Raw genomic sequence first — 25,298 nt, forward strand, 5'->3', positions numbered from 1 at the left:
CGAAACTGAGAAACGGTGGAAAATATATCAAAGCCATCATCACACAAACATTGGGCATAACCAATACAACTATTCCAATGGTATGTCCTGACATGGTTTTTCCCCAATTTAGTTTCTATTGATTTGCAATGATCCATACTTTGAGCATTTAAATAACTTATGATTCATTTTACTTGCTGTAAGACAAATGCTTGGTTTACTTATTTTTAACTTTTAATTGTAATGTATGATCGATTCACAGTTCTTTCAAGGCAAGTTTTGAGCTAATTTATTTACAATCTGTCAGTTGTTTTAATCATGTGGAACAATTTGTTTTACACGTCTATATGAAAGGTGCTTAAAATGCATCAAAATGTCTCGATCAATGAATGACTGTGTTTGGTATCGAGGCTCACCTTTCCCCCTGCTTGCCTCCACTTTTGGGATTGACAAAAACAAGAAGAGGGTGGGTATTTGGCACGGGGCTGATCTGTCACAAAAATGAATAACAAAGTGGACATTTGTGTCATTCTAATAATTTCAATTGCTTTCAAGTACTTACCTCAAGAATTTGTCCATCAGGAGTTGTGTTGAGCTCAACGTCATCAGCAGCACAACCGTTTGATCGTTCCTTCATTCAGAAAAGAACACAGTATATCGATCTATCAATCTATCGATCGATCGATCGATCTATGTATCCATTCAATACACCCATCCAATCCATCCGTCCACCCACCTTGATGACAGGATAGACGGCCCATGGAGGAAGGATGTGGTCTCGGAGTGGGCCGCACGTACAGTCGCTCAGCTCTTCGTCTGCGCACGCGTCGTGGCGCTGGAAAGCGGAGCACAATCTCAAACGGGAAAACGTTCCTGGACTTGGATCATTAAAATCAAACCAAAGTTACATGGGAATTTAATCTTAAACGGGACACAATATGGAAAATGTACTTTTTAATGTCTTGTAAACAAATACTGTATTTGTTTCTCTGTAGAGCCTGCTCAACCACCAAGCGTGGAACTAAAAAATCAAGTAAATCTTTCGTTTTCTACTTTTTTCTGAAAATGTGTCTGTGAGCAAGCACTCCTGCATTTACATAAGCGACTCCGCACCGAGTTTTTCCACCTACGACATGATCAGCTAGGTTGGGCGAAGAGCAGCCATTTTCAAGCCACGACCAGACTACACTATCACTGAAACACTACGTCAAAGCCAAAAGGTAAGAAGAGCTGCATTGAGTTTTGTTGGATGAACAAAATAGCATTAGTTTACAGCATTAGTACTGTTGATCAGTAAATTTGTTGACGCAAGTGCGGTGGGGCTGTATTTGTGTTTGGCGATTCTGCACACTTTTATACAAGTGTAATTCAGCGGTTTAGTGATGCAGTGCTGACTCCACAAGGGAAAATAGAAGCCATGCTCTCAGGGCTCGCATGTGCTTCACAGTTCACATTCACTTTTTAAAATTCTGGACTTATTGTGCAGCAACCCCGAGCTCTGCCCCTAGTTGTCATGGTAACACATTGTATGTGCTTCACAGTTCACATTCACTTTTTAAAATTCTCGGCTCATTGTACAGCAACCCCGAGCTCTGCCCCTAGTTGTCATGGTAACACATTTTACTCACCATTGACCCAGCATATGAGCCTTGTCTCACTAGTGACATGTGACACGGGCTGCCCCTCAAAAAATAGGCTGTTAGAAGTGTGCTATAATTGTTAAAGCATGCCAAAGGCATGTTTTGTTTAAGACACCTAGCAATTGTTTTTAATTCTATAAAATATCTGCGATTGGCTGGCAACCAGTTCAGGGTGTACCCCGCCTCCTGCCCGATGATAGCTGGGATAGGCTCCAGCACGCCCGCGACCCTAGTGAGGACAAGCGGCTCAGAAAATGGATGAATGGATGGATAAAATATAATAGTTCTGCTTTAAATAGTTTTGCCATAATTTCCTTTCTGTTTACCACTATTGTTAGGAGGAGAGGAAAATCAAATAACAGCAATATGTTGAATGGTTGATACTCTTTAGCAAACTACGTTTTGAGTTATAGTCATAATACAATATATACCGTAAACAAAAGTGTTAGTACATGGGCCACCTCCAGGAAGGTAAACGTGATGTAAAGGAGTTGTTCGCCCTTTGCAGCTATAAAAGCTGTCGTCGTGTTTCTGGGTGGATTTCTGGAAGGTCGCCAATCTCTGTTCTAGATCACCCCAAAGGTGCTTGATGGCCTTATTCTTCCACAACAAACTCATCCAAGCATGCCTTTATGGTGCTTGCTTAGGGCACTGGGAACAGAAAAGGGCCTCTGACAGTCCATAAACTATTTATCCCAAACTAAATGAGTCATGCACAGGCCTTCCTCACCATGGAGTGGCACCACACGCAGTGTTTGCCCGTAAGGCCTTGGAAGCTCTTGATCTTCTTCTGGCACTTGTCACACTTCCTCGATTCGCAGTTCCCACTCACCCAGTCATGCGCTGAAACCTGAAAAATGAGAGCAATGAAAAAAAAATCCCACACACCCCCATAAGGTTGCCACAAAGAAAGCAGCGGACCCCTGTTTCTTTCTTGGATTTCACATAGGTTCTGGCACAGGGGGCTGGGTTCCTGTTAGCGCAGCGGCCGTGGACTGTGTACTTGCAGCCTGTAGATCAGAGGTGGCAAAAGTACTCACATTATACTTGGGTAGACTACAAACGTGTAAAAAAAAGACTTGTAAAAGCAGAAACATTGATTCAACTCCTGTACTTTAGTAAAAGTAAAAACATACAGGCTATGAAATGTAATAAAAGGTCCAAATTCCATGACATTTTCAAAAGTATGTAAGATAATCTGGGTTGGAAATACCCAGGATGCCCTTTTTCAAGCAATCTGAGTTGGTATTTTATGCCTGGCAACTGAAATGGCCGGATTTCTCATTAATATTCAATAAAAAAAAAGCTACGCGTGGATTTGATGGCTTTTATTGTTAATTTAAATATGGAAAACGGCTTTGCTCTGATTGGTTCTTGGCGATATCACGGCGTCTCATCGCTTGTGGCAGCCAAGCGTTCATAGTGACGTCACGTTTGGATCCTTCTATGTGGAGTGTGAAGTAGAATTCACCAAGCGTTGGCTTGTTAGCCCACTAACAGGGAACGTGATCTGAAAGGGGATGTGGGTGAAAATTAAAACAATGGGGGATATTTTGAGGTTTAGGCTTGTCCTCCACTCCCATTTACTTGAACATAACCAGCGCATGATGTTCATTGTGGCGACACTGACCACAAGCTTCGCTATGTCATCCACATGAGCATGAGCCATCGGTATAGGCTCCAGCTCACCTATACCTGTGACCCGAATAAGGCCAAAATATGCAAACGGGACAAGACGAAAGGAAAAGAAGAAGAAGACTGAAGTGTAGTTCCCACAACTGCTGTCGATAAGTCACCATATACCGTGTTCACACACGCTCCAGTTGTGTGGATGGAGGCAGTCGCCCCTTACTCACAGGTGCAGCACAAGCCTTGCTTCCTGAGACCCAGCAGCATGCAGTGACACACGTTGCAGTAAACAGGCTTGTTGAAATGTTTCATTCTCCACAGGTGCTGTCCGTCTGTCTGGGTCATCTGGTAAATGGCAAACACAGAAAAAGGCATGAGAGTTTTGTTGTCAAGGTTTAGTTAGTTTTTTAGTCTTGTATTACAAGAATGTAAAAATATTTGATGCGTGAAGATATCTAACATTTCTTTCTTAAATTTGCATTTTTATAGCTGTAACAACCAGTCATTGATGGTTTCGTGGTACATTCACTTCCCTTGGGTCCAGACAGCGTGGGTTCCGTTACCACTCAGTAATGTCATGAATGTGAGAGTGAATGACTTTTGCCCAAAGTCAGCTGGTATAGGCTCCAGCTCACCTGTGACCCTAATGAGGTCAAACACTATAGAAGATGGATGGATGGTTATTACTACTCTGAATATAATTATGTGACCTCAACAGGGTAAGTGGCAGAAATAAATTCCATCCATCCATCCATTTTCTACCGCTTATCCGAGGTCGGGTCGCGGGGGCAGTAGCTTTAGCAGGGACGCTCAGACTTCCCTCTCCCCAGCCACTTCATTCAGCTCTTCCGGGGGGATCCCGAGGGGTTCCCAGGCCAGCTGAAGGATGTAGTCTCTCCAGCGTGTCCTGGGTCATCCCCGGGGTCTCCTCCCGGTGGGATGTGCCCGTAACACCTCACCAGGGAGGCGTCCGGGAGGCATCCGAATCAGATGCCCCAGCCACCTCATCTGGCTCCTCTCGATGTCGAGGAGCAGCGCCTCTACTCTGAGATCCTCCCGGATGACCGAGCTTCTCACCCTATCTCTAAGGGAGAGCCCGGACACCCTGCGGAGGAAACTCATTTCGGCCGCTTGTATCCTGGATCTTGTTCTTTCGGTCCCACACCTCGTGACCATAGGTGAGGGTAGGAACGTCGATCGACCGGTAAATCGAGCGCTTAGTTCCTTCTTTACCACAACGGACCGATACAAACTCTCACTGCAGACGCTGCACCGATCCGCCTGTCGATCTCCCGTTCCATTCTTCCCTCACTCGTGAACAAGACCCCAAGACACTTGAACTTCTCCACTTGAGGCAGGATCTCATCCCCGACCTGGAGAGGGCACGCCACCCTTTTTCGACTGAGGACCATGGTCTCGGATTTGGAGGTGATGATTCTCATCCCAGCCGCTTCACACTCTAGTGAGAGTTGGAGATCACGGCTTGATGAAGCCAACGGAACCACATCATCTGCAAAAATAAGAGATGCAATACTGAGGCCACCAAACCGGACCCCTTCTACGCCTCGGCTGTGCCTAGAAATTCTGTCCATAAAAGTTATGAACAGAATCGGTGACAAAGGGCAGCCTTGGCGAAGTCCAACCCTCACCGGAAAGGAGTCCGACTTACTGCCGCAAATGCGGACCAAACTCTGACACATGTTGTACGGGGACCGAACGGCCCATATCAGGGGGTTCTGTACCCCATACTCACGAAGCAGCCCCTACAGGAATCCCCAAGGGACGTGGTCGAACGCCTTCTCAAAGTCCACAAAACACATGTAGACTGGTTGGGCGAACTCGCATGCACCCTTGAGGACCCTGCCAAGGGTGTAGAGCTAGTCCACTGTTCCACGGCCAGGACGAAAACCACACTGCTCCTCCTGAATCTGAGATTCAACTTCCCGACGGACCCTCCTCTCCAGCACCCCTGAATAGACCTTACCAGGGAGGCTGAGGAGTGTGATCCCCCTGTAGTTGGAACACACCCTCCGGTCCCCCTTCTTAAAAAGGGGGACCACCACCCCAGTCGGCCAATCCAGAGGCACTGTCCCCGATGTCCACGCGATGTTGCAGAGGGGTGTCAACCAGGACAGGACAGCCCCACAACATCCAGAGCCTTTAGGAACTCTCATCCACCCCCGGGGGCTTGCCCTCAACGCCAGGGATTGGAGAGCCCGCCTCAGAGATCCCAGACTCTGCTTCCTCACGGGAAGGCGTGGCGGTGGCATTGAGGAGGTCTTCGACGTATTCTCCCCACCGACTCACAACGTCCCGAGTCAAAGTCAGCAGCGCCCCATCCCCACTATATACAGTGTTGATGGTGCACTGCTTCACCCCCCCTAAGATGCCGGATGGTGGACCAGAATTTCCTTGAAGCCGTCCGGAAGACTTTTTCCATGGCCTCACCGAACTCATCCCATGCCCGAGGTTTTGCTTCAGCGACCACCAACGCTGCATTCTGGTTGGTCAGTCGGTACCCATCAGCTGCCTCAGGAGTCCCACAGGCCAAAAAAGCCAGATAGGACTCCTTCAGAAATAATTTCATAAATATTAACAATTTTTTATCACCAAGTGGAGGATGAACTCCACGACTGTTTTGCTTTTTCTTTCACTTTTGTATGCATATAGAATATAAAATTATTTAAACGCAAATCTCAAGGTATGTTTTTATGCTGCCTGACACAAACTTATCAATTCCAGCAATACATATTAAATGCCACAAGGTGAGAAAATAGCCTGTTCACCTGCCATTATGTTTGTCATGTCTTCAAAGGGATTTTACTTTATTTTGGCTATTGTTAGCGTGATATTATATTTTCCTAAGTCATTTTTAACTTAGTCACAATATGAATAAAAAATACCATTGTGCTTGCTAAAAAATTTCTCCGCATAGATCATGGTAATCCACAAAGGTTGAATTGCGTCAACTTCTTCTTTTCCTTTCGGCTTGTCCCGTTAGGGGTTGCCACTGTGTGTCATCCTTTTCCATGTAAGCCTATCTCCTGCATCTAACACCAACACCAACTGCACACGTCTACCCTCACTACATCTATCAATCTTCTCTTTCGTCTTCCTCTAGCTCTCTTGCCTGGCAGCTCCATCCTCATTATCCATCCATCCATCCATCCATTGTCTTCCGCTTATCTGAGGTCGAGTCGCAGGGGCAGTAGCTTTAGTAGGGAAGCCCAGACTTCCCTCTCCCCCAGCCACTCCCGGCGCCCTGTGGGTTAACGGTGCCGGGGGTGGACGTTTTTAACCCGGGCAACGACGGTATGGATTTTGGATGAAGGCTCATATTTGTTTGGCAAAGTTTAAAGCTGGATGCCCTTCCTGACGCATTTATCCGAAGTTGGGACCGGCCTACAGTTTGCACTGGCTTGTCCCTACCTCCCCCCCATAGGGCTGCATTTTGAGGGAAATGGACTCTTCTTATTTGTTGAACTTGTGTTTCTTTCTTGTTTTCCATAGATTACTTTGGCAGCTATCCTATTAGGCTAATGTTTTACTTTTTTTTGTTTTACAGTGGTTTAAGACACCACACATAGATTTTCTTCTGATTTGTGCATGTTTTTTTTTTATATTGTATTCTAATCCTGTATTTTATTAAAAGTTTGACCATTTAGTTGGTCGAAGCATTAAAATAGTATGCTTTGTACAGCCACTGAAGTAACACCACTTTTACATTCATCTCAGAAAAATTATTCCATAAAGTTCAGTTCAGTTCAGTTGAGCTTGTGTTCCCAATGCTTTGCAGTTTGGTAACGACACAACTCCTTTCATAACAGAAGTGGCCCACATTTCACACCAGCTCATGGCGAGCCTCGCACTAATGACATTGCTGATTATTGCAGAATGTGTCATGGTGTCCTGCACAGCACAGCACAGCACATTCACATCAGCACCCTAATCTTCTCAAATTGTCCACACAAGATTATGAGGTTGCTTTCAATTTGTTAAGAGGGACACAAGTGCTTTTATCCAAATTACATGCGAAAAGGCTTTTTTTGTTTTTGTTTCCTGCAGCAGGTGAATCCATCTCCCTTCCTGGCTTTAAATGTCTATAAATAGCCTAAGAGGGAATCTTGGTATAGAGGTCCATCACAGTTCAGGTTCTAAAATTTTATAGGATAACGGTATATTGATATTATATTGATATAGTAAAGAATTGCATCAATGTATTGTTTGTGAGAAATTATTGATATGCTTCAGACCATGTTTTTTGTTTAATATGAAGACTATAAAAAAATATTCCAAACATCTTTAATTTTGTATACGAGCACCTAATACTGTATGGATCCTGGAGGTTTTGTTTATCAGATTAAATAGATAACCCCAGACATTAGTGGGTTTAGTAGTGCTGAGTGTGTGAAAAGCCCTGGAAGGTGAGGACTAGGAGGGAAAGGTCGTAGAGCTGTTGGCAGCTTTCACGTAATTTACCTTCAGGCCGAGTAGGACTAGCAGGGGGACGTTGTTCATGCCTCCTTCCACCCACTCCTCCAGAGACACAGTACCGCTGCTGTCAGCATCTATCGCTGTCATCATGTCCTTGAGAACCTGCGGGAATCTCTCTGTTATCTTCTGACCTCAAAACAGGTTTCTCAGCTTTGGGAAAGGTGTCGGGTTTTTGTGGTTGTTGTGTGCGAAGCTAATCAGTTTACAAACCACTTGGCCATCACGATCAGGATGTGGTGCTTTCGAGCGCAGCGGGGGCATTGTGGGACTTACCGGCCTGAGCTCTGACACGTCCCATCCCAAGTACTCAGCAGCGTGCATCATTTGAGCGATAATTCTATCCACTTCCTGCAATTCAATAAAAAAAAAAATTAAAAAAATATCAGAACACTAACCTACATTTACAAACAAATTTGTCCTAAGAAATTGTATTAATTTATTCCTAACAGTTTATTATCTTTATTTCCTAGCGTTTCTCTTGGCTAAATTGCTTCCAGTAGCGGATGAAGATAACAAATTTACGTCCATTCAGATTTCAGCATCTTTGTGTTTCCATTGTCAGTCCAATATGCCCAGTGCCTTCAGATGTTTATTTAAATCTATTTCAGCAATGAGACTGTTTGTTTAACCAATCAGATTCAAATCTGTCCCCCCAAGGCCGGTGAGCTGGCCCCCGATTCTGTCTTCTGATTGGTTGGCGTGAGCAAGCCAAGTACAAATAGTAAAACACATCTGTCCAAATTAAAATATTTAATAATCAACATCTCTGGTGAGTACTATTTTATTTAAATGTTTTTAGCATGTTACTAGATAAATATTGATTCTGAAGTGCTACAGATGATGTATGTGGCACAGTTTCATGCTGTTATATTGCGTTTTTGTATAATATTAATGGAATTGCAAAGTGATAGTCGCAGTATGAAGAAGTGACACTTACTGTATTCCATAGTTCTGGACTTAAAAATTAATATCTGCAGAAAGAAAATCCCCCCACAATAGTCTGATTGTAATTTTAGGCTTGTTTTCTGTTGACATAGTGGATTTTCAGACAAATTTTGGTCTGCCTACATTTAGGTTGAAACCTACCTGATTGACACAACATCAGCCTGCTGACGTCAGCGACAGAAGACGAGCACATTTCCTCATACTAGTATGTGCACTTGGTTGGTTCAAAAATCAATGCTGTCCGTCTCTCCCTACTTTGTTATTTTTATGCAATATTAACCAATTTAATGTGATGAGAGTAGCTTAAGAACAAATCTATAAACGCGCTTCGACACTCAAAATGTCTGAGACCTTTGAAAAAAGACTTTGGGAAGATGACATAACATAGGCATTTGCTTTTGTGAAGTATTAAAAGCTTTTTGCACGTTGGGGATGTCGGCGTGACCGTGGAGGTTGATGTGCACAGCTGGGCGCCGTGTTCGTAGCATTTTAGTCAATAACAGCGTAATAAATGGGCAATTTTTCAGCATATTAAACTAGCGATTGAGATAATTTTGGGGTGCTGTTGTGCTGATGTGCGTGTGTGACGGCATATGATAGCAATATAAGGGCTACTTGAAAAAAGTGGTTTGGAAACTCGAGCATAATGAGTATTTTTTTTTTTTTAATTGTATTGTCATTTTGGAGTTGGGCGAATTCTGCCTGACAGTGATGCTAAATACATAAAATACGACTAAATACTGCCACTTCATAGTATTGTACATTATTTTTTCCACACTGGCTATGAGGCAAAAAGGTCTCCAGTTGTGGCAATTAACTCACACCAAGACATGGCGGTGTATCGATTTTGCAATATAAAAAAGGCTGTTCCCTTGGCAATTAGTTATTTACTGACTACTCCAAAACCGAGTGGTATTGTTGGAAAAGACTGACAGTTTCTTCTTTTCTTTTCTTTTTTTTAAGCAAAAAAATATATAAAGAGAACTTGTTAGTGAAATATGGGCCATCTGGATGCTATAGGTCTTTAAGTCTGCTAAGTCCCCACTGAAGGCCCAGGTTCCAAATTCACCGCCCGCCACTGAATTAAACACATTCTCATCAGGACCATGTTTTCAGACATTGCTGACTGACATCTTACCGAGCTGTCCAGGACACCGTTGCCGTCTCTGTCGTAGAGCTTGAAAGCAACTGAGGTTAAAGGAACAGAATTACACAACAAATGAAAAACAATGGCTATTTTTTCGTGATAAGAAAAGACAAAAAAGGACTTACACTCCAGCTTGTCCCGAGGCTGACCATCCTCCAAGAGTGAGAAATAACACGAAACGTCCTTTAGAAAGACCTCCTCTGTAAAGTACAGCAATAGAACAATATTTATTGTCCATCCATCCATTTACTATAGCTCTTGTCCTCTTAAGGTTTGTGAGTGAGCTGGAGCCTAACCCAGCTGACTGAGGGCAAAAGACGAATACACCCTGGACTAGTCTCCGGTCAATTGCAGCCATATGTTTGCATTGTTTCTTTGTTGCACATATAACACATCCTGTGTAGCCTGCATGGAAGTCAGGCGAATGAACCTCTACACCATCAGTGACTATAACCCTTAGAAAAAATAGTGTTTTTCATTGTTATTAGTTTTTCTTTTCTTTTTTACGTATATACTCTCAAATATTGTCAGCATGCACAAAATGATGTTATTGTAAATGTGATATTGTTCTTTGGGTTAATCGGCACTTCTTTTTTCAGTATCCTGAAATAACACAACCAATGTGGCTACTTTTACCATGGTACAAGACAGTGAGTGGCGGCCATTTGCCTCAAGAGTACCCATCCACATGTGTGCGTGCGTGTGTGTGTTTGTGTATTCTTACTGCCGCTGTCTTCCCGAGCAGGTTCGGAGTTCTGGAAAGAGCGGAAGAGTCGCTGGCACAGATCTGCTGGGAAGTCGTCCACTTCCAAATAAGTTTTCAGGAAGAGACGGAAGCCTTCTTCATTGATGCACTGGAACATGAACAAATTTGAATGAGGCGTGTGTGGGCGCTTAGTGAGCTTCAGTAACGTTGGAAAACTACATTGCATGCTGCATTTTGGCTTTTTCAAATACAAAGAGATGCAGATCGTTACCCTTTTTAAAGCAGGCACTCCACAGACTTAACTATTTGTAAGTGGGTCTGTGGAGTGCCTGCCCACCCCCACTCCCCCATCTAGGTGAAATCAAACAACCAAGGACTGCAACTCCCTTTGTCACACGCATATTTCTGGAAATGTGTCTGCGAGAGAGCCGTTCTGCGCTTCTGCCGTACTGTTACGTAACAGTAAGGATCATTTACAAACAACCAGGCTACACCAAATTTGACCCATGACATGATCAGCTAGTCTGGATGAAGATCTACTTTCGGGACTACACTGTAACTCTATCTTGCAGAAACAGCCACAAGTGCGATGCGCCTGCTATCACATCAAGCCAAAAGGTACACAGAGCTGCACAGTGTTTTCTTGGAATTAGCGTTAGCTAACAGAAGATAATTGCCACATATTGCTTTGTGGACGTGGTGGCAGGGGTGTTTGTGTTTGGTTGTGTGTTCATGTGCCACGCACTCAGTGTAGAGTATGAAGTGCTGCCTCAATGAGTGAAAATGCTTTACGGGCACTCGCCTTCTTTTCCTCCACACTCTGGCTTTTGCTCCAGCAAGTAGAAGACACTGGCTTGCCTGACCAATCCTTCACACCTGGACGTCACAGTGACAAAATCTAAACTCGCCATTGGCCGAGCAGTACATGGGATGTGGTTTCCAGTCACTTACATGCATGAGACGGCGCTGCCTTCTCAAATGAGCTAATTTCAGCAAAAAAGGAAAGATACAGTACTATAATTCTTGATCTTTAGGGTGTTTAGATGTATGCATGTCACAGACATGTAATTATAGTCAGACACCTGGGAACTGTTTTAAATTGTAAAACAAAATAAAGAAAAATAAGTCAAACCAGGTGTCAACAACAACCAGGAATAGGTAATAAAGTTATCGTCGCTACCTCAACTTATAGTTTAGACACTAAAGGCAAGAAAGCCGAAGTCAGTGGAGCAGGCTGTCTCTCTCTCCAGCCTGGGATGAGCAACTTTGATGACTGCATACCGGAGGGCTTAAACCGAACTCCCTCGATAATGCTGAACCACAAACCCATTTCTTGTTGACGCCGATGCCCTGCAGAGCTGCCCCACTAATAAATAATTCACTCATTGCAACCCCACTAAGACGTTTAAGTGGAATCCTCGTGTTATCCAAGTGTAACATACTGTTATGGATGGTGCTAAGCTACCTTTTGTCCGTAAGCACATTTTCTATAATGCTTGTCCTCATTAGGGTCACTGGTGGCTGTAACCTATGCTGGCTGACATACGGTGAAAGACGGTATGCTGCACCCTGAACTGGTCACGAGTCAAGTGCAGGACAATTTAGAGTAGGGGTGTCACACATACAGCCTGCGGCCCAAAACCGGCCCGCTAGGGAGTACAATCCGGTCCGCAGGATGAACTTGAAAAGTGAAAAAAAAATATTGTGGTGGTGGTGACTAAGCATAATTTTGAGAATTATTATGGTCCTGTAAAATATGGAATGGTCATAATTCCTAGGTCTTTATAAGAGGATCCAATTTTAAAGTGCAATACTATATTTTTCAGTTCCAAATACCTGTGACTTAAAGTTTCGTGCCTTAAAGTACAATTACTGTGATCAGTTATTAAGATGACAAACTGAAGCCAAATATTCTCAAGAAAACTGAGGCTGGTTTGTAAAATGATTTTTAAAAATGTGTAAAAGATTTTTCTTAATTTATTTGATTTGTTCTGCATTCAAACAAAGGGAAAATCCTAAATCAGGTATGGCAAGATTTTGGAGTTCCTGCCCCTTTGACATCAAATACAATACAATACTACAATGAGGTTGACACCTTCAGTGAACCTAAATGCATTTGTGAGGCCGTCGTGCCAACCACCACTGTACCGTGCTGTTTAAGATGAATTCTATTTTTGTTCTTTTGTATGGGGAAAATGAATTTGAATCCCCTCAAAATTTGACATTAGTAGCCATCAGAAAGGACTACATTCGCTTGCTGCATTAATGAATAGAAACTTCTGAAAGCAGCCGGCGAGGCTTTGCTGCGTGGGCCTGTGCAAGGACGTCATTTACATCTGCAGTCTCTGTATAACAACGACCACCTCTCACAAGAGCGCTCAGTCGACACCATCGTCGGCTTTGCATCTAATTAGCCGGTGTCACGCTGTAAATACGTGCCCACGTAAGAATGAATCAGACGCTCCTTTCTGCACTCTCAGAGCCGTCACGTGTCAGAACCTGTGCAGGTTTGAAATGAAAAGCACACTCCGTCCCGTCCCATCCTGTCCTGTCCCCTCACCTCTCCGTGTCTGTGCCGGGACAGGCGGCCATCTGCATCAAATTCCCGCAGCACGTCTTTCACTTTCAGGCTGCAATCTGGAAGAGGTCGCACAAGGATGGAAAAAGTCAAGCTAGATATTTTAGGACTATCACATAAAGACAACATCTGACAAGTTCTGTGTGCAATAGAGGATAGCGATTTGACAATGTTCTTCATGGACCGACTAAAAATAGACGAAATAAATCGATTGAATTAATTCATTTCATGCTTTTACATAGGAACTTACAAAGATATATTCATTATAAGAATCACAAAAAGCAAATTGAGCAAAATAAATGTGAGCCATTCAAAAGGTTGTAAATAAAACATTCAATTACTATGTGCTTTTATTGCCTGTTATCTTTTATTGTTTTCTTTACTTGTTTTTAATTCAAATTCAAAGTACAGTGCTGTTTAAATAAAATGTATTATTATTATTATTATTTCACATTAAATGATTTGTTTAAAGAGATACAACAGGCAATCATACAATTTCGGGTTCAGTGCAAATTCTGAAAAAACTATTATGAAAAGACACCTTTAAAGTTGCACAAATACTCTGGGTTTGATTGGCTGTTGTGCAGTAGGTCACGTGAAGAGGGCCATAATAGGCTGGCCTGCTGATCAAGACCTATTATTTAGAGTAATGCGTACAATATAACGGCGCAACCTGTTCCGCATGCACGGTTGTTGCTTTTTTGGTCGTCGTGGTACTAAATGTATCCATGCGGAAAGCGCACGGACCAGTCGTGTCCTTTGTAACTCCTCCAACGTAGCACGACTCAGTCAAATTATTTCTTCAGAGCAGCTTTGCAAGTGGCCATTTAGTTTTTTTGAATTATTATTATACCATGGATTACTTCTGCTAATAAAGATTTTATAGATTGCATCGAAAATAAAAATTGGGAGGCTCACCACCAATGGAATGGATACTTTCAGTTAGGGTGTCGTGCTGCTTTGGCTGAATAACTCTTTACCTGATTGCAACGCAACCACTTCTCGAGCCAGCAAACTAGTTGACATGAACACTAGACAACAGCCAATTTACAAAACACATTTTTGAAAATAACATTTTCATGCCCATCTCTGGTGTGTTCAGACTGAAAGCTTGTCTAGATCTGAGACACCAAGTGTGCAAGTGAGTGGGTGGAAATACAAGGTGAGGTGTATGTACTGTACTGTATGTGTGTGAGGGGTGTGTGTGGGTGTGTGTGAGGAGTGGGGTGCAAATGTTGACAAATGTACTGTAGCACTCACATTCAATGTACTGCTGCAGCTGAATGAAGTCGACGGGGTTGAGCTCCTTGACTTCTTTGCTGGCGGGGGTGGACATGCTGCGTGAGCTCGGGCGCGAGACGCGACGAGGCGAAACTGGGGAGACGAGAGACAAGGTAGGCGGCCTGCTTATGAAAGCAAAGTAAAACTTTTTGTACCTTGCACCGTGGACATCTGTGACATGTAACATTTGAGTGATTGATTTTCCATCCAACCTGTTTCTACAGCTCCTGTCCTCATTAAAGGTCCCGTATTTTGGCTAGTTAGACCGCCATAGAGTGACTCTCTTACACGGTCTTAGTATAAAAGTGTCCATTTCATTTCAAAAAACATCTTTGTTTTGTCATCTGATTGTCCAGAAAAGGCCCCCGTGACAGCTACTTCTGTTTGACCTGATTACAGGCCTCTCAGGAGAAAAACGTCTAGAACTCAGGAATGCATGGACGATTTGAATTCATATTTCTCATGTTTACTGAGGCACCACAGAGACAATATTACATCCCACATACTAGAAATAGTTGGTTTGGCAAAATATGTCCCCTTTAGGTTCCTGGGTAAGCTGGAGTCTATCCCAGCTCCCTTTGAGTGAGAGACTAGGTACACTCTGGACTAGTTGCCGGTCAATTGCAAGGCACATATACTCAAACAACATTCAGAGTCTTCAATGAGTCTAACATGCATGTTTTTGTAATGCAGCAGGAAGCCAAAGTACCCAGAGAACACCCACGCAAGCACTGGGAGAACATGCAAACTCCACATAGAAAAGGCCAGAGCCGACATTCGAACCCCCGAAATGTAATGAAGACGTGCTAACCACTATTCCGCCGTGCTGCTATGGGAACATTTGTGTCCAAATAAAAAAAAAAATTGAAGGTTGAGCAGCATCTTGGAAATAATTGTGCTCCACTGTGCAGCCTGTATTTACATAGTCATCATTATGAATAAATGGTGATCCACTCCAAGCTGTCTTCTCCAAAGTATGTCAAGCTAAAAGGGAAACCTGGACTCTTGGGAGTTGATGAGCCTAAAATAATTTTGAATTTGCTAATTGGCCTAAAAAATGTAAGAAATATTGCATGAGATGTATTTTAGGCTGGAGGGGCGCCCCGCCCCCTCTAACCGGAACCACCCAACACATTGGAAGAGCCTTTTGTGCAGAAAATGCACTGCACAAATACACTGACTCGCCTCATCAGGCAAAGCGAGGGACTGAAATGTCAAACGAGGTCCAACGTGGGCTAGGAATTTACATGTGACTCACGAAAGAGAGTTGAAAGCCGCAGTGTGAACACAATGGAAGGAGATTCCTTAACGGTGGGAAAACACACAAGGCAAATGTCATTAATCACTGAGGGCCTGGAAAAAGTGGAGAGGAGGAAACCCCCATCCTGCACTGATGACGACTAAAGTTTAAAACATTTCAGTTTTCTGTCTGACAGAAAGTAGAGCACAAATGTTGTCAAATGTGAAAGGACTGTTTGCTCTTGATGGACTCACTGGAAAGGGTCGCAGTGTCCCAGGCTTAATTCCCTCCAAAGGTCAGCAGCGTTGCCTAGCAGGTTGGTGGCAGACCGAGCAGGCTCGGAACGCATGAATGGCCATACGCTACATGAAGGAATCATGACAGGATCGATGCCTTGGAAGTGATTCATCTAAAAAAAGAAGAATGAAAATAGGCCCGCCGAAACAAACTCAAAACAGGCTGCTGACGTCTCAAGTTCACTTTCCGCAGGAGTATAAGCATTATTTTCCTTTAGTCTCTTCTACTGCCATCAGCCTCTCTGCAATCAGTTCCTGATAAAGATTTGCAAATGACCCCGTGGGAGAAAACAGAGAGCTGGAAATAGAATCCCAGAATGAATGAGTGAATAACAACAGCGCCGTCTGATCAGGGTTACTGAAGCAGGTATAAATATTTCATTCAGGGGATTGCAGGAATGCTGTTGAGCCTTAATGCACACCATGTGAGCACACTGACCTGTTGCTTAGACAAGGGGCTTTAAACACATGCGACAGGGGTCAGGTCTTTGACTTTTCAAGGTTGCAGAATAAAGAAGAAAAGCATTGATGACAACGTTGCCTAACGCTGGGCATACGTTGCTCAAACGTGAAAGTGCTGTTCTATAATTCAAATTTACACTGTTCGAGTAAAGCCGCGGAAAGCTACAGAAACAAAGTCAAAGCTGGTGATTGAGGTACTGTGAATCCAGAACCTCTCAACGATCACGACATGCTAACCACTAGTTTAATGTGCTGCCTAATGTGTTAACAAACAAATCAAAAAATCAATCTAGTTTCAGCTGTCTGTGGACTTGGAATGTTGGGACTTTGGCCTTGTCCCATCAGGGGTCACCACAGTGAGTCACTCGCATTATTTCTTTGTCACAGTTTTTACGCCGGATGCCCTTCTTGACGCAATCCGCCCCACTTGTTTTTATCATCTGAGCCTTGATCCAAGCCGAAAATTCAACAGAGAAACACAGGTGCTTGTAGACACACATGCTCCCTGGTCATCCACTTAGAGCAGCTTGCAACACAGAAAAAAGGCTCAAACGTGACAGAAATCCATCCAACCAGCATGCGATCAGTAAGGAGCTGATAATCGGCTCCCTTGCCCCCCGTAAACACTCAGCCTAATCAAGCTCGACAAGACTTAAAATGGGTCAAACTCAAAACAAGGCTTCCATTTGCACAGTGGATGCCCATTTTAAATTATCTGCATGCACACAAATGTACAAAAAAATGCGTGCCAGGCCAGAAGTTAGCGATATCGCTTTGTAAAGAAACACTAAGGCGCATGGACACAAACTGTTGGTGCTCACGAGTCTTATGGGAAAACACAGTGTCGTAAATACATACTTTGTTCGCGTGTCCACAAAGTGTACACAACAGTGCACTGGTCTACCATTATTGTTGGGCTTGTGACATAGGCAGACGGCTAAAATTTAAATTAATTTAAATTTTGAGGCTCATGTTTCTGATGCTAATGTAGCGTTGTCTCAATGGCTCCTCATGTCGCCACAGCCAGAAGAAAAGCAACATTCATTCCTCCATAAACCTCCCCCACATTCACACCAAGCACCAACCACTACTTTACAATAAAAAGCCTGGAGAGCATTAGCCTACCCTTGTCTATTATATGCAAATTTGCAACTGAAATAACTTGAAACTCTAATACCAGACGAATTATGGAGGGGGGAAAAAACATGCAATATTAGCAATGGGGGGGAACACTCCCGAAAAAAAGTAATGTAGTTTTCAGTAATCACGGAAACTGACGATACAATGATGTCGGCAGAAGTGGCATATCCTACAATTAAAGGGCTTCTGACTGGGTGCATGCATCCAGTTTTGCAAAATCAGTTTGGCGTTTTATGCACACTAATATTAAAGCAACAGAGTGTAGCGTGTATTGGTTTGGATAAAGTAAAGATAAAGATAAATGTAATTCATTTGGGAAACGATACGAAGGAAGGTAGACGCCTGCGTTCGCTTCCGGATTAGTCCAATTTACGCTTTAACGTTAAAATCAAACTCATTTGTCTCGTAAAGGGGCACCACGTCACTTTTTATACGTATAGAATTTAGGAGAGGACAACGACAAACCTTTTATCAGTCTCATAATCTACAGGTTGCTACACTTTATGAAATACTTTGAGTTATAGATGACAGAGGCTTACTTAAACTCAAAACCACACAAAACACAACCAAGAGCGGAATTTTATAGAATATTTAATGAAATCTACGAGGGATCTATAGGGAAACACAACGGGGCTAACTACAACAAGGAAATACGAATAATGGTGAAAGAAAGAAAATATGCGTACGATAAAGGGAATCGAACATCGGGTGTGGAACTAAAGTTGAAAACGTGAGCGTTGAATGCGTCCGCTCAGGACGAGAGCGTGAGAGAGGACAAAGTTCGGATTTTGTGTGAAGTTACTAATTTCCGCGAAATTATTAGCCACACTATTGTGTTACTCACGAATGTAGATCAGCTGGTCTTTGGGAGTAGTCTTTCTGCGCATGTCTCAGGAGGCGAGGAGGTGGACGAAAAAGATGCACAAAAATAAAACAAAAACAGGCGGAAGAAGGGAAAGAAGTTGTTGTTCACACGTTCCGTGGGAGGTTGCGACTGTTTCTCTTCCCGCCTCTTCAGGGACTAGCTAGCAATTGCAGAGCGATCACGCTTGGCTGGAAGCGTACCTGGTACTTTTACTAGCAGCTGCTCTGATCGCCAAGCGGTGGCCCGCGTAGAGGCTGGGAAGCCGAGTCCGTTCTCATCCCGGCATTCCCGGTCCAGTAGGCGTCTTCTTGTAGTAGTCTCGCAGCAGGACCGCTTGGAAGAAAGCAGTTTATCAAGTCGTGGGGGAGTCACTGTGATACCTCAGGTTGCGGGGAGCATGTCCGCTACAGAGACAATAGGCTCTTCGTTGGAGGTAATACATTTTTGTATCAGCTTAATGATCAATGACTCGATCGTTGCGAACGTTACAGTAATTGTGTGGAATTGATTATTGATCGTAAAACGGAGTGCCCTACTTGTCTGCAACCGGCAGCGGCACTGTTGATACAATCTCGAGTAGTCTGCTGTCTAAAGAAGTACCGCATGACATCAGCATCGGAAATTCAGCCACAGCCATGCAAACCTCCACTATGGCATGCCTCTGGTAACAGTATTCTGATCAGAAAATATCAATAATAAATAAATGACTATATTATATAAAACAACAATTGACAATAAACGGATGAATACTTCTTTTCCCAATTAGTGAGTTCCCATTCCGAATGCTCCTCTTGCATCTCGAGTCCTTTTTTTGTGGCTTCAAGCTGAAAGATAACTATAACAGTGCAAGTTTTTCCAGGGTTCTCTCCCAAACGTGACTGGATGGATCGACAACATACCCTGGATGTTGAGAACCAGATTGGCACCATCATCTTGATACCAAAAGGGAACTACAGACAACGACTAAAATAGAAACTGTTGTCCTACTTGCTGGGAGCCCAGTGGATTTGAACATTAGAACTCTCTTTGTATAAGTAGTAATGTGTGCATTGACATGAATGCTGTGCAAACAACATGAAGACCTGAATAAGGAAACATTGGAGTATATAACTCGATAGACTTTCATAACCTCCTTCAGCCTTTGACAAAGACATTGCATACAAATGTCCAAATTGATGCAAGGATTACACTTTTTGCCCCATGCTAAAATCTCAAGTACATTTATTGTATATGCTAACCAAATGTGAACATGTTATCAATAAACTGCGGATTAATAAGTCATCGGAACAAGACTGCCAAGGTGGAGGTAATAACTGACATTTAATCCCCCATGGAGGCTGCATTAGGGGCAGAGTGGGCAGTTTCCCACCACATCCAGGAGCTGCCGAGGGGTTTCTTTCTTTCCAATATACATATTGTATAGTTAATGAGGAATGGTGATTCAGTTTTGAAATGTATGCATATGGCATATTTATCATCAAACTCATAACCTCCTAGTCCTTATAATAGTGTGTGTGGGGGGAGGGGGGAACATGCCTTTTAACTCACTCACTGCCATGTGTTTTCAAAACAGAGGTCCCCATATTGCCAGCCATCCTAGTGCATTTTAACTGATCTTTCAAGACACACACAAGATTGACTTTCCGTTGTTCGGAAAATTATTTTTGGTTTGGCTTGCGAACCAAAAAATTATATGAAAAGAGTAATATTACTGAAGCTTACTGAGGAGCTGTGACCATCTCCATGTAGATCCATATGTCTCAATTATACTGCCCCAGGTGGCCATGGTGGGCACACCAGACGGAGCAGCACCATCTTCATTTAAATGTGGCAAAAACTGTTTAATTCTTGACATTCTACTTTGGATTTAAATGTTCAATATTTTGTCTATCTTGACCTCCATAGAGTGACTGTCTAACATGGACTTGTCAATGTCATTTAAAAAAACTCCTTGGTTTTGTCATGCGAGTGTCCAGAAAAGGCCCCTCTGACAGCTACTTCTGTTTGACCCAGTTTTGTATCCACTTTGTCCCTATTCGGCTAAGAGCGCCCCCTTTGCTCCGTTTGGTTTCCTCCGTGCAGAAGACCGACTTGTGAGAGCACATGTGTTTGTTATGTTGACAGCGCTGGCTCGGGAGCAGAGAGGTAGGCGGAGAGCTTTGCTAGTGACGTAGATAAGCTTGAGAAATTCCAATGACCTGATTTCAGGCCTCTCGGCAGAAAAACGTTTGGAGCCCAGGAATGCGTGGATGATTTTAATTCATATTTCACGTTTACCGTACTAGAAAAAGTTGGTTTGGTCAAATACTTTAATTATTTCATTACTGTCTGTTTTTATGAAGTGCTATTTTTCCTATTAGAAAGCACTTCAAAAAAACATTTTCAATGGGGAAAAAATGATTTTGTATACAAGTGTTTTCAGTTACGAGCGTGGTCACGGAACAAATTAAACTCGTATTCAAGTATAAAGAAGGAGCAGCCACAACATGGGGGTTTAACACTAGTTAATTTTTTACAGTTGAAGAATGTTTAAAAAGAAAAATGACTCACCTTCGCACTTATTACACTTCTGTCAAGTTATGATGTTTTAACATTAACTGTGATCAGAGGTGTGTAGTAACGCACTACATTTACTCCGTTACATTTACTCAAGTAACATTTTCGATAAACTGTACTTGTCACAGTACTTTGAATGCACTGTACTTTTTACTTTTACTGGGTGTTTATGTGAAGGGTCAATACTTTTCTTATAGCCGCGCGAGTGTGTTTACAGACCAAAAAACAACAGCTTTGTCATGTAGCTCTTAAATTGTGACTGCCCAAATTTGGATATTTCAGCCCACTTCTAACCTGAAAAAACACCTTGCGGTAAATTGTAATTTTTTTGCTGTTGTTTTGGCAGTGGATGTGGCAAAATTAGCACACGCACGCACACACAGCCAGACACACACACACACACACACACACACACACAATCACGCAGTCTCGTCAGCAAACAGGTTCTTCATGAAGTCATTTAATTGAATAAAGCAAATAATGTTTCTGTAGGGCCCAATGCTTGTGTTGTTGGTTTTGGGGCAGTTAAAAATTGAAATGGTGGCAGGTGTGTGTCGACTCCCATATATTAATTTTTTTTATTTGATGTTCATGCTCTGATGAAAACAAAAATAATAATAAAAATCACAAATTACTCTTTACTTGAGTATTTTTTTCATTGACTACTTTCGTACTCTTACTCAAGTAAATATTTGGATGACTACTTTTTACCCTTACTTGAGTCATATTATTGTAATGTAGCTACTCTTACTTGAGTACAATATTTGGCTACTCTACCCACCTCTGACTGTGATTGACCTGTTTTGTGTTTTGACACTTGAAAAAAATGGTAAGAATGTTAAAAGGTTACTTCAAAAATTGTCTGGGCAGTTAATAAAGGTGACAGTTTGATCCAGGGATGAATCCATTTTTCATTTGTGATGGCATTTTCCATCCATCCATATTCCATAGTGCTTGTCCTCACGAGGGTCACAGGTGAGCTGGAGCCTATCCCAGCTGACCTTGGGCATGAAGCGGGGTACACCTTGGAGTGGTCGCCAGTCAATCACATTCACACCTATGGACAATTTAGAGTCTTCAATGAACCCACCATGCATGTTTTTAAAATGTGGGAGGAAGCTTGAATACCCGGAGAAAACCCACACAAGCATGGGGAGATCATGCAAACTCCACAGTCCACACAGGAAGGCCGGAGCCAAGATTGGAACCCTGAACCACAGAACTGTGAGGCAGAAGTGCTAACCACTCGGTCCACCATGCTGCTCCCAATGGCATTTCTTTTCTCCGAACAAATCAGAGGTTGACCAACCACAATCGATTATGTTTGACCTTAGAGCACAGGTGTCAAACTCAAGGGCCGGGGCCAGATTTGGCCCATCACATCATCTTACGTGGCCCACGAAGGCAAATCATGTGCGTCGACTTCATGTTTCTTGCCAAAATATCAAAATAGCCCATTTTATTCACTTTTAATAACGTTGAGATATTGCAAGCATTTTGTTTTTGTTACAATCAATCGGCTATCAATCATTTCTTTTCAAATCTATTTGAAAAATAGTTGAACAAACAATTTATTGTGTATACTGCATGTGATAGGAGGCGATCATACATTTATATGGGTTCAGTCATAATGGCCCTCTGAGGGAAACCATAACTATGATGTGGCCCGTGATACAAATGTGTTTGACACCCCTGCCTTAGAGGTTCCACTCAAAAGAATGCATTGCAGAAAATACGACAGCAACAAAAGGTCAAATTCTGGGCACTTGCACGGTATTACAATTTGTTATCCAACCACAAATTGGGGAGGGGATTTGGAGGTTGGCTAGCAGTCAGGAATGATTTGTATTTGACATACGAGTACTACTGTACTGCAGTTTTCCTGAAGAAGTGGATGCCCCACCATCACCTAGCCATAATGCCTCAATGTAAACCTGTCAGCAGCAGCCATACAAGAAGCACTCCACAAGAAGGTGCACTCGGGGATGACCTTTTTATTCCCACACCGCTAATGTTTGTGCAGGCTGTTGTAACAGCCCACGCCTCATGATGAGGAAATCTGCTGTTGTGCAACCCAAAAATCCAACTTTTTCTTTCAGAGTAGGAAGACTTCTTTGAATAGAAGAAGGCTTTATAGTTTCCACATCCGCCTCACTGGAGCGTGTGCAGATAGTGGCGGAGGCGGGGAGACGGAGGACACATTTGGTTGCTAAGAAACGTGTTTCCCTCCATTAGCAGCTGAGAGTGCCTCTGACTAACATGTAGGAGGCGAAGGAGGTGGAGGGGGGACATCACGGAAAGCAGCCAGCTCAGAGAAAAAGGGGGGAGCCCGGTTGCAAGAAGTCTTGTCCGTCTAGCTCCACCTACTCCTACGCCCACGCCAACCTTATGTGGCCTTTCCACCGAAGGCTCCACTCTGCATTCAACATGCAGATGTGATTGTGTGACTCATTGCAGGAGCAGAGGGAACACTCCCTTGCTATTTTTTACACAAAAGCTACAGTCCCATTCTTGCAATTCATGATACAAAACCAGACCAAAAGTTCAGGTCTAAAATGGAGACCTAAGGCTGTGTGAATAAGTACATTTTAAACCAACTCTGGTGCGGTTGCCCTGTTAGTGCGGTTCTTTTGGCCACACTAAGAAGTGAACCCTTAAAAGAACAGCACATGTGTCTGAAGTGCCAAATTTGTGACATCTCAGCTGGTAAGAATAGAAAAACATAAACTAATGGACCCAGCAGACAGCATTTTTTTTTGGGGGGGGGGGAATTTGCACATCACATAATACGTCACATACTGTATGCAGTCCAATCAGATCCGATCATAACAACACGTTTGCCTCACAATTTTCAGATTCAGGTTTCGAATGTCGGCTCGGGCCTCCCATGTGGAGCCCGGTGGATCGCAGGGTGGGCAGGCTACGCCACGGCGGGTGTGTTTGCAGATGTGGTCTCCCCAGGCATGAGTTTAGATGGACTTTCTGCCACTAAATTGTTACTGCGCCAGGTGCACCTCTAAGAACACCTCTTCTGCTGCACCGGAACGACCAACTTGGCACAGACCGGTCTGCCAAATCACGCGCAGAGAGCCGTGCAGGATCCGCCTGCATTTGCGCCCCACCGAAGATGCGCTGTCTATGAAACTAGAGCCCTAAGCGACCAAATTTGCACAGTATGTATCTTTTTTTTTGTTTGTTTTTGTTTTTTTACTTCAGTCGGGACGAGAATACCAATCTACAAATGTGGAGACAGCCAGGATGACATTTCCCACTCAGTGCAGGCCTGTAACCACAACTTCCTCTGCTTGTTTGACGTTTATATCTTTAATACCAGCTCACGAGAAGCAGCCACTCATTTAACACACTTACACTTTGGGCACGTTTACACCACAACCACCAAGTAAAACCATAAAGGTTTTTCCTCTGTGTTGTATTTTTTATTTTTTATTTTTTTTGCGAAGTATCATGTACAGCCGACAATAATGTCAAAACACGCCTGGAAAAACAATGTTATATCCATGCCAGGCCAGTAGTTGGCGATGTTACTTTGTAATAAAACAACACACTGCTTGTCCTCGGCTCTGTCTTATCCGAAAGAAATGTTTTGAATACCCTTCGTGGACATATGTGTGGGTTCAAAATTCGACCAATGAAATAATGCTATCATGCGTGGTGTGGTAAGCGCACACTGTGATGGAGAAATGTTATAGACAGGGGTGAACATAACAATTTTGGTCTGGTTCTCAAATGAGGACCCAACCCAACAACCTAACTAGATGAACTTAAAGACTTACAGTATAGGATCGCAGTATAATTCTCAAGGGAAGAGTTCCCCAATCTTTTTTGCACAATGGACCAATTTCAGGTAAAGACATATTTTGATGGCGTGTCGTAGCTGCTGCGCAGTGAGACAAAGAAGCCCAAACGACTCGTCGCTGCCCAGTGAATGGCGTGACATTTGCAGGGAAGTTTCTCATGAGGCACACGATCAAGGCTGAGCTCAACTGAAGTGAGAAAGGAACTAATTGGTTCCTGAAGTGATTCTATTCAGGACATTCACTCAAAAGATTTGTCTGAACGAGGCGGTCGCGAACGACACAGCGCTACTCCCTCCGAAAAAATAAAAAAAATGCAAAATGCTTGGTACACAATTGTGCAGTGACATACTTGAATCTGATGCACTTTTAATATTTTTAGTGCACATGTGCAGCTGTACAGCACTTTTGTGCAACCCTGGTTAGAAACAAACGAAACATTATTGGTTTGCACTTGTAACCATATCCATTCTTCTATTAGCTGTTATTGCCATTTGACTCAACCATCGGAAAAATGAACGCTCA

General features: G+C 43.1%; 1 protein-coding gene across 3 annotated transcripts in view; it reads right to left on the minus strand.

The window, feature by feature from the left end:
* dgkaa (diacylglycerol kinase, alpha a) overlaps positions 1-25,298 on the minus strand; it is a 41,174-nt gene that overhangs the window by 10,092 nt on the left and 5,784 nt on the right. The window contains exons 2-15 of one of the 3 annotated variants that reach the window (XM_061790123.1): positions 15,894-16,048; positions 14,379-14,492; positions 13,101-13,177; positions 10,559-10,688; positions 9,960-10,034; positions 9,826-9,875; positions 8,016-8,090; positions 7,728-7,844; positions 3,476-3,593; positions 2,541-2,629; positions 2,350-2,469; positions 716-814; positions 542-610; positions 396-469 (exon numbers count right to left, since the gene is read on the minus strand). In XM_061790123.1, coding sequence (XP_061646107.1) covers positions 396-469; positions 542-610; positions 716-814; positions 2,350-2,469; positions 2,541-2,629; positions 3,476-3,593; positions 7,728-7,844; positions 8,016-8,090; positions 9,826-9,875; positions 9,960-10,034; positions 10,559-10,688; positions 13,101-13,177; positions 14,379-14,454 — 1,169 coding nt within the window. In that variant the 5' untranslated portion in view covers positions 14,455-14,492; positions 15,894-16,048. Of the gene's footprint in view, positions 1-395; positions 470-541; positions 611-715; positions 815-2,349; positions 2,470-2,540; positions 2,630-3,475; positions 3,594-7,727; positions 7,845-8,015; positions 8,091-9,825; positions 9,876-9,959; positions 10,035-10,558; positions 10,689-13,100; positions 13,178-14,378; positions 14,493-15,893; positions 16,049-18,602; positions 18,736-25,298 lie in introns of all 3 variants that reach the window. The other 2 variants (XM_061790132.1, XM_061790114.1) reach the window with 2 other exon arrangements.

The sequence above is a fragment of the Phyllopteryx taeniolatus genome, chromosome 1 (genome assembly GCF_024500385.1).
Source record: "Phyllopteryx taeniolatus isolate TA_2022b chromosome 1, UOR_Ptae_1.2, whole genome shotgun sequence".
NCBI lineage: Eukaryota > Metazoa > Chordata > Actinopteri > Syngnathiformes > Syngnathidae > Phyllopteryx > Phyllopteryx taeniolatus.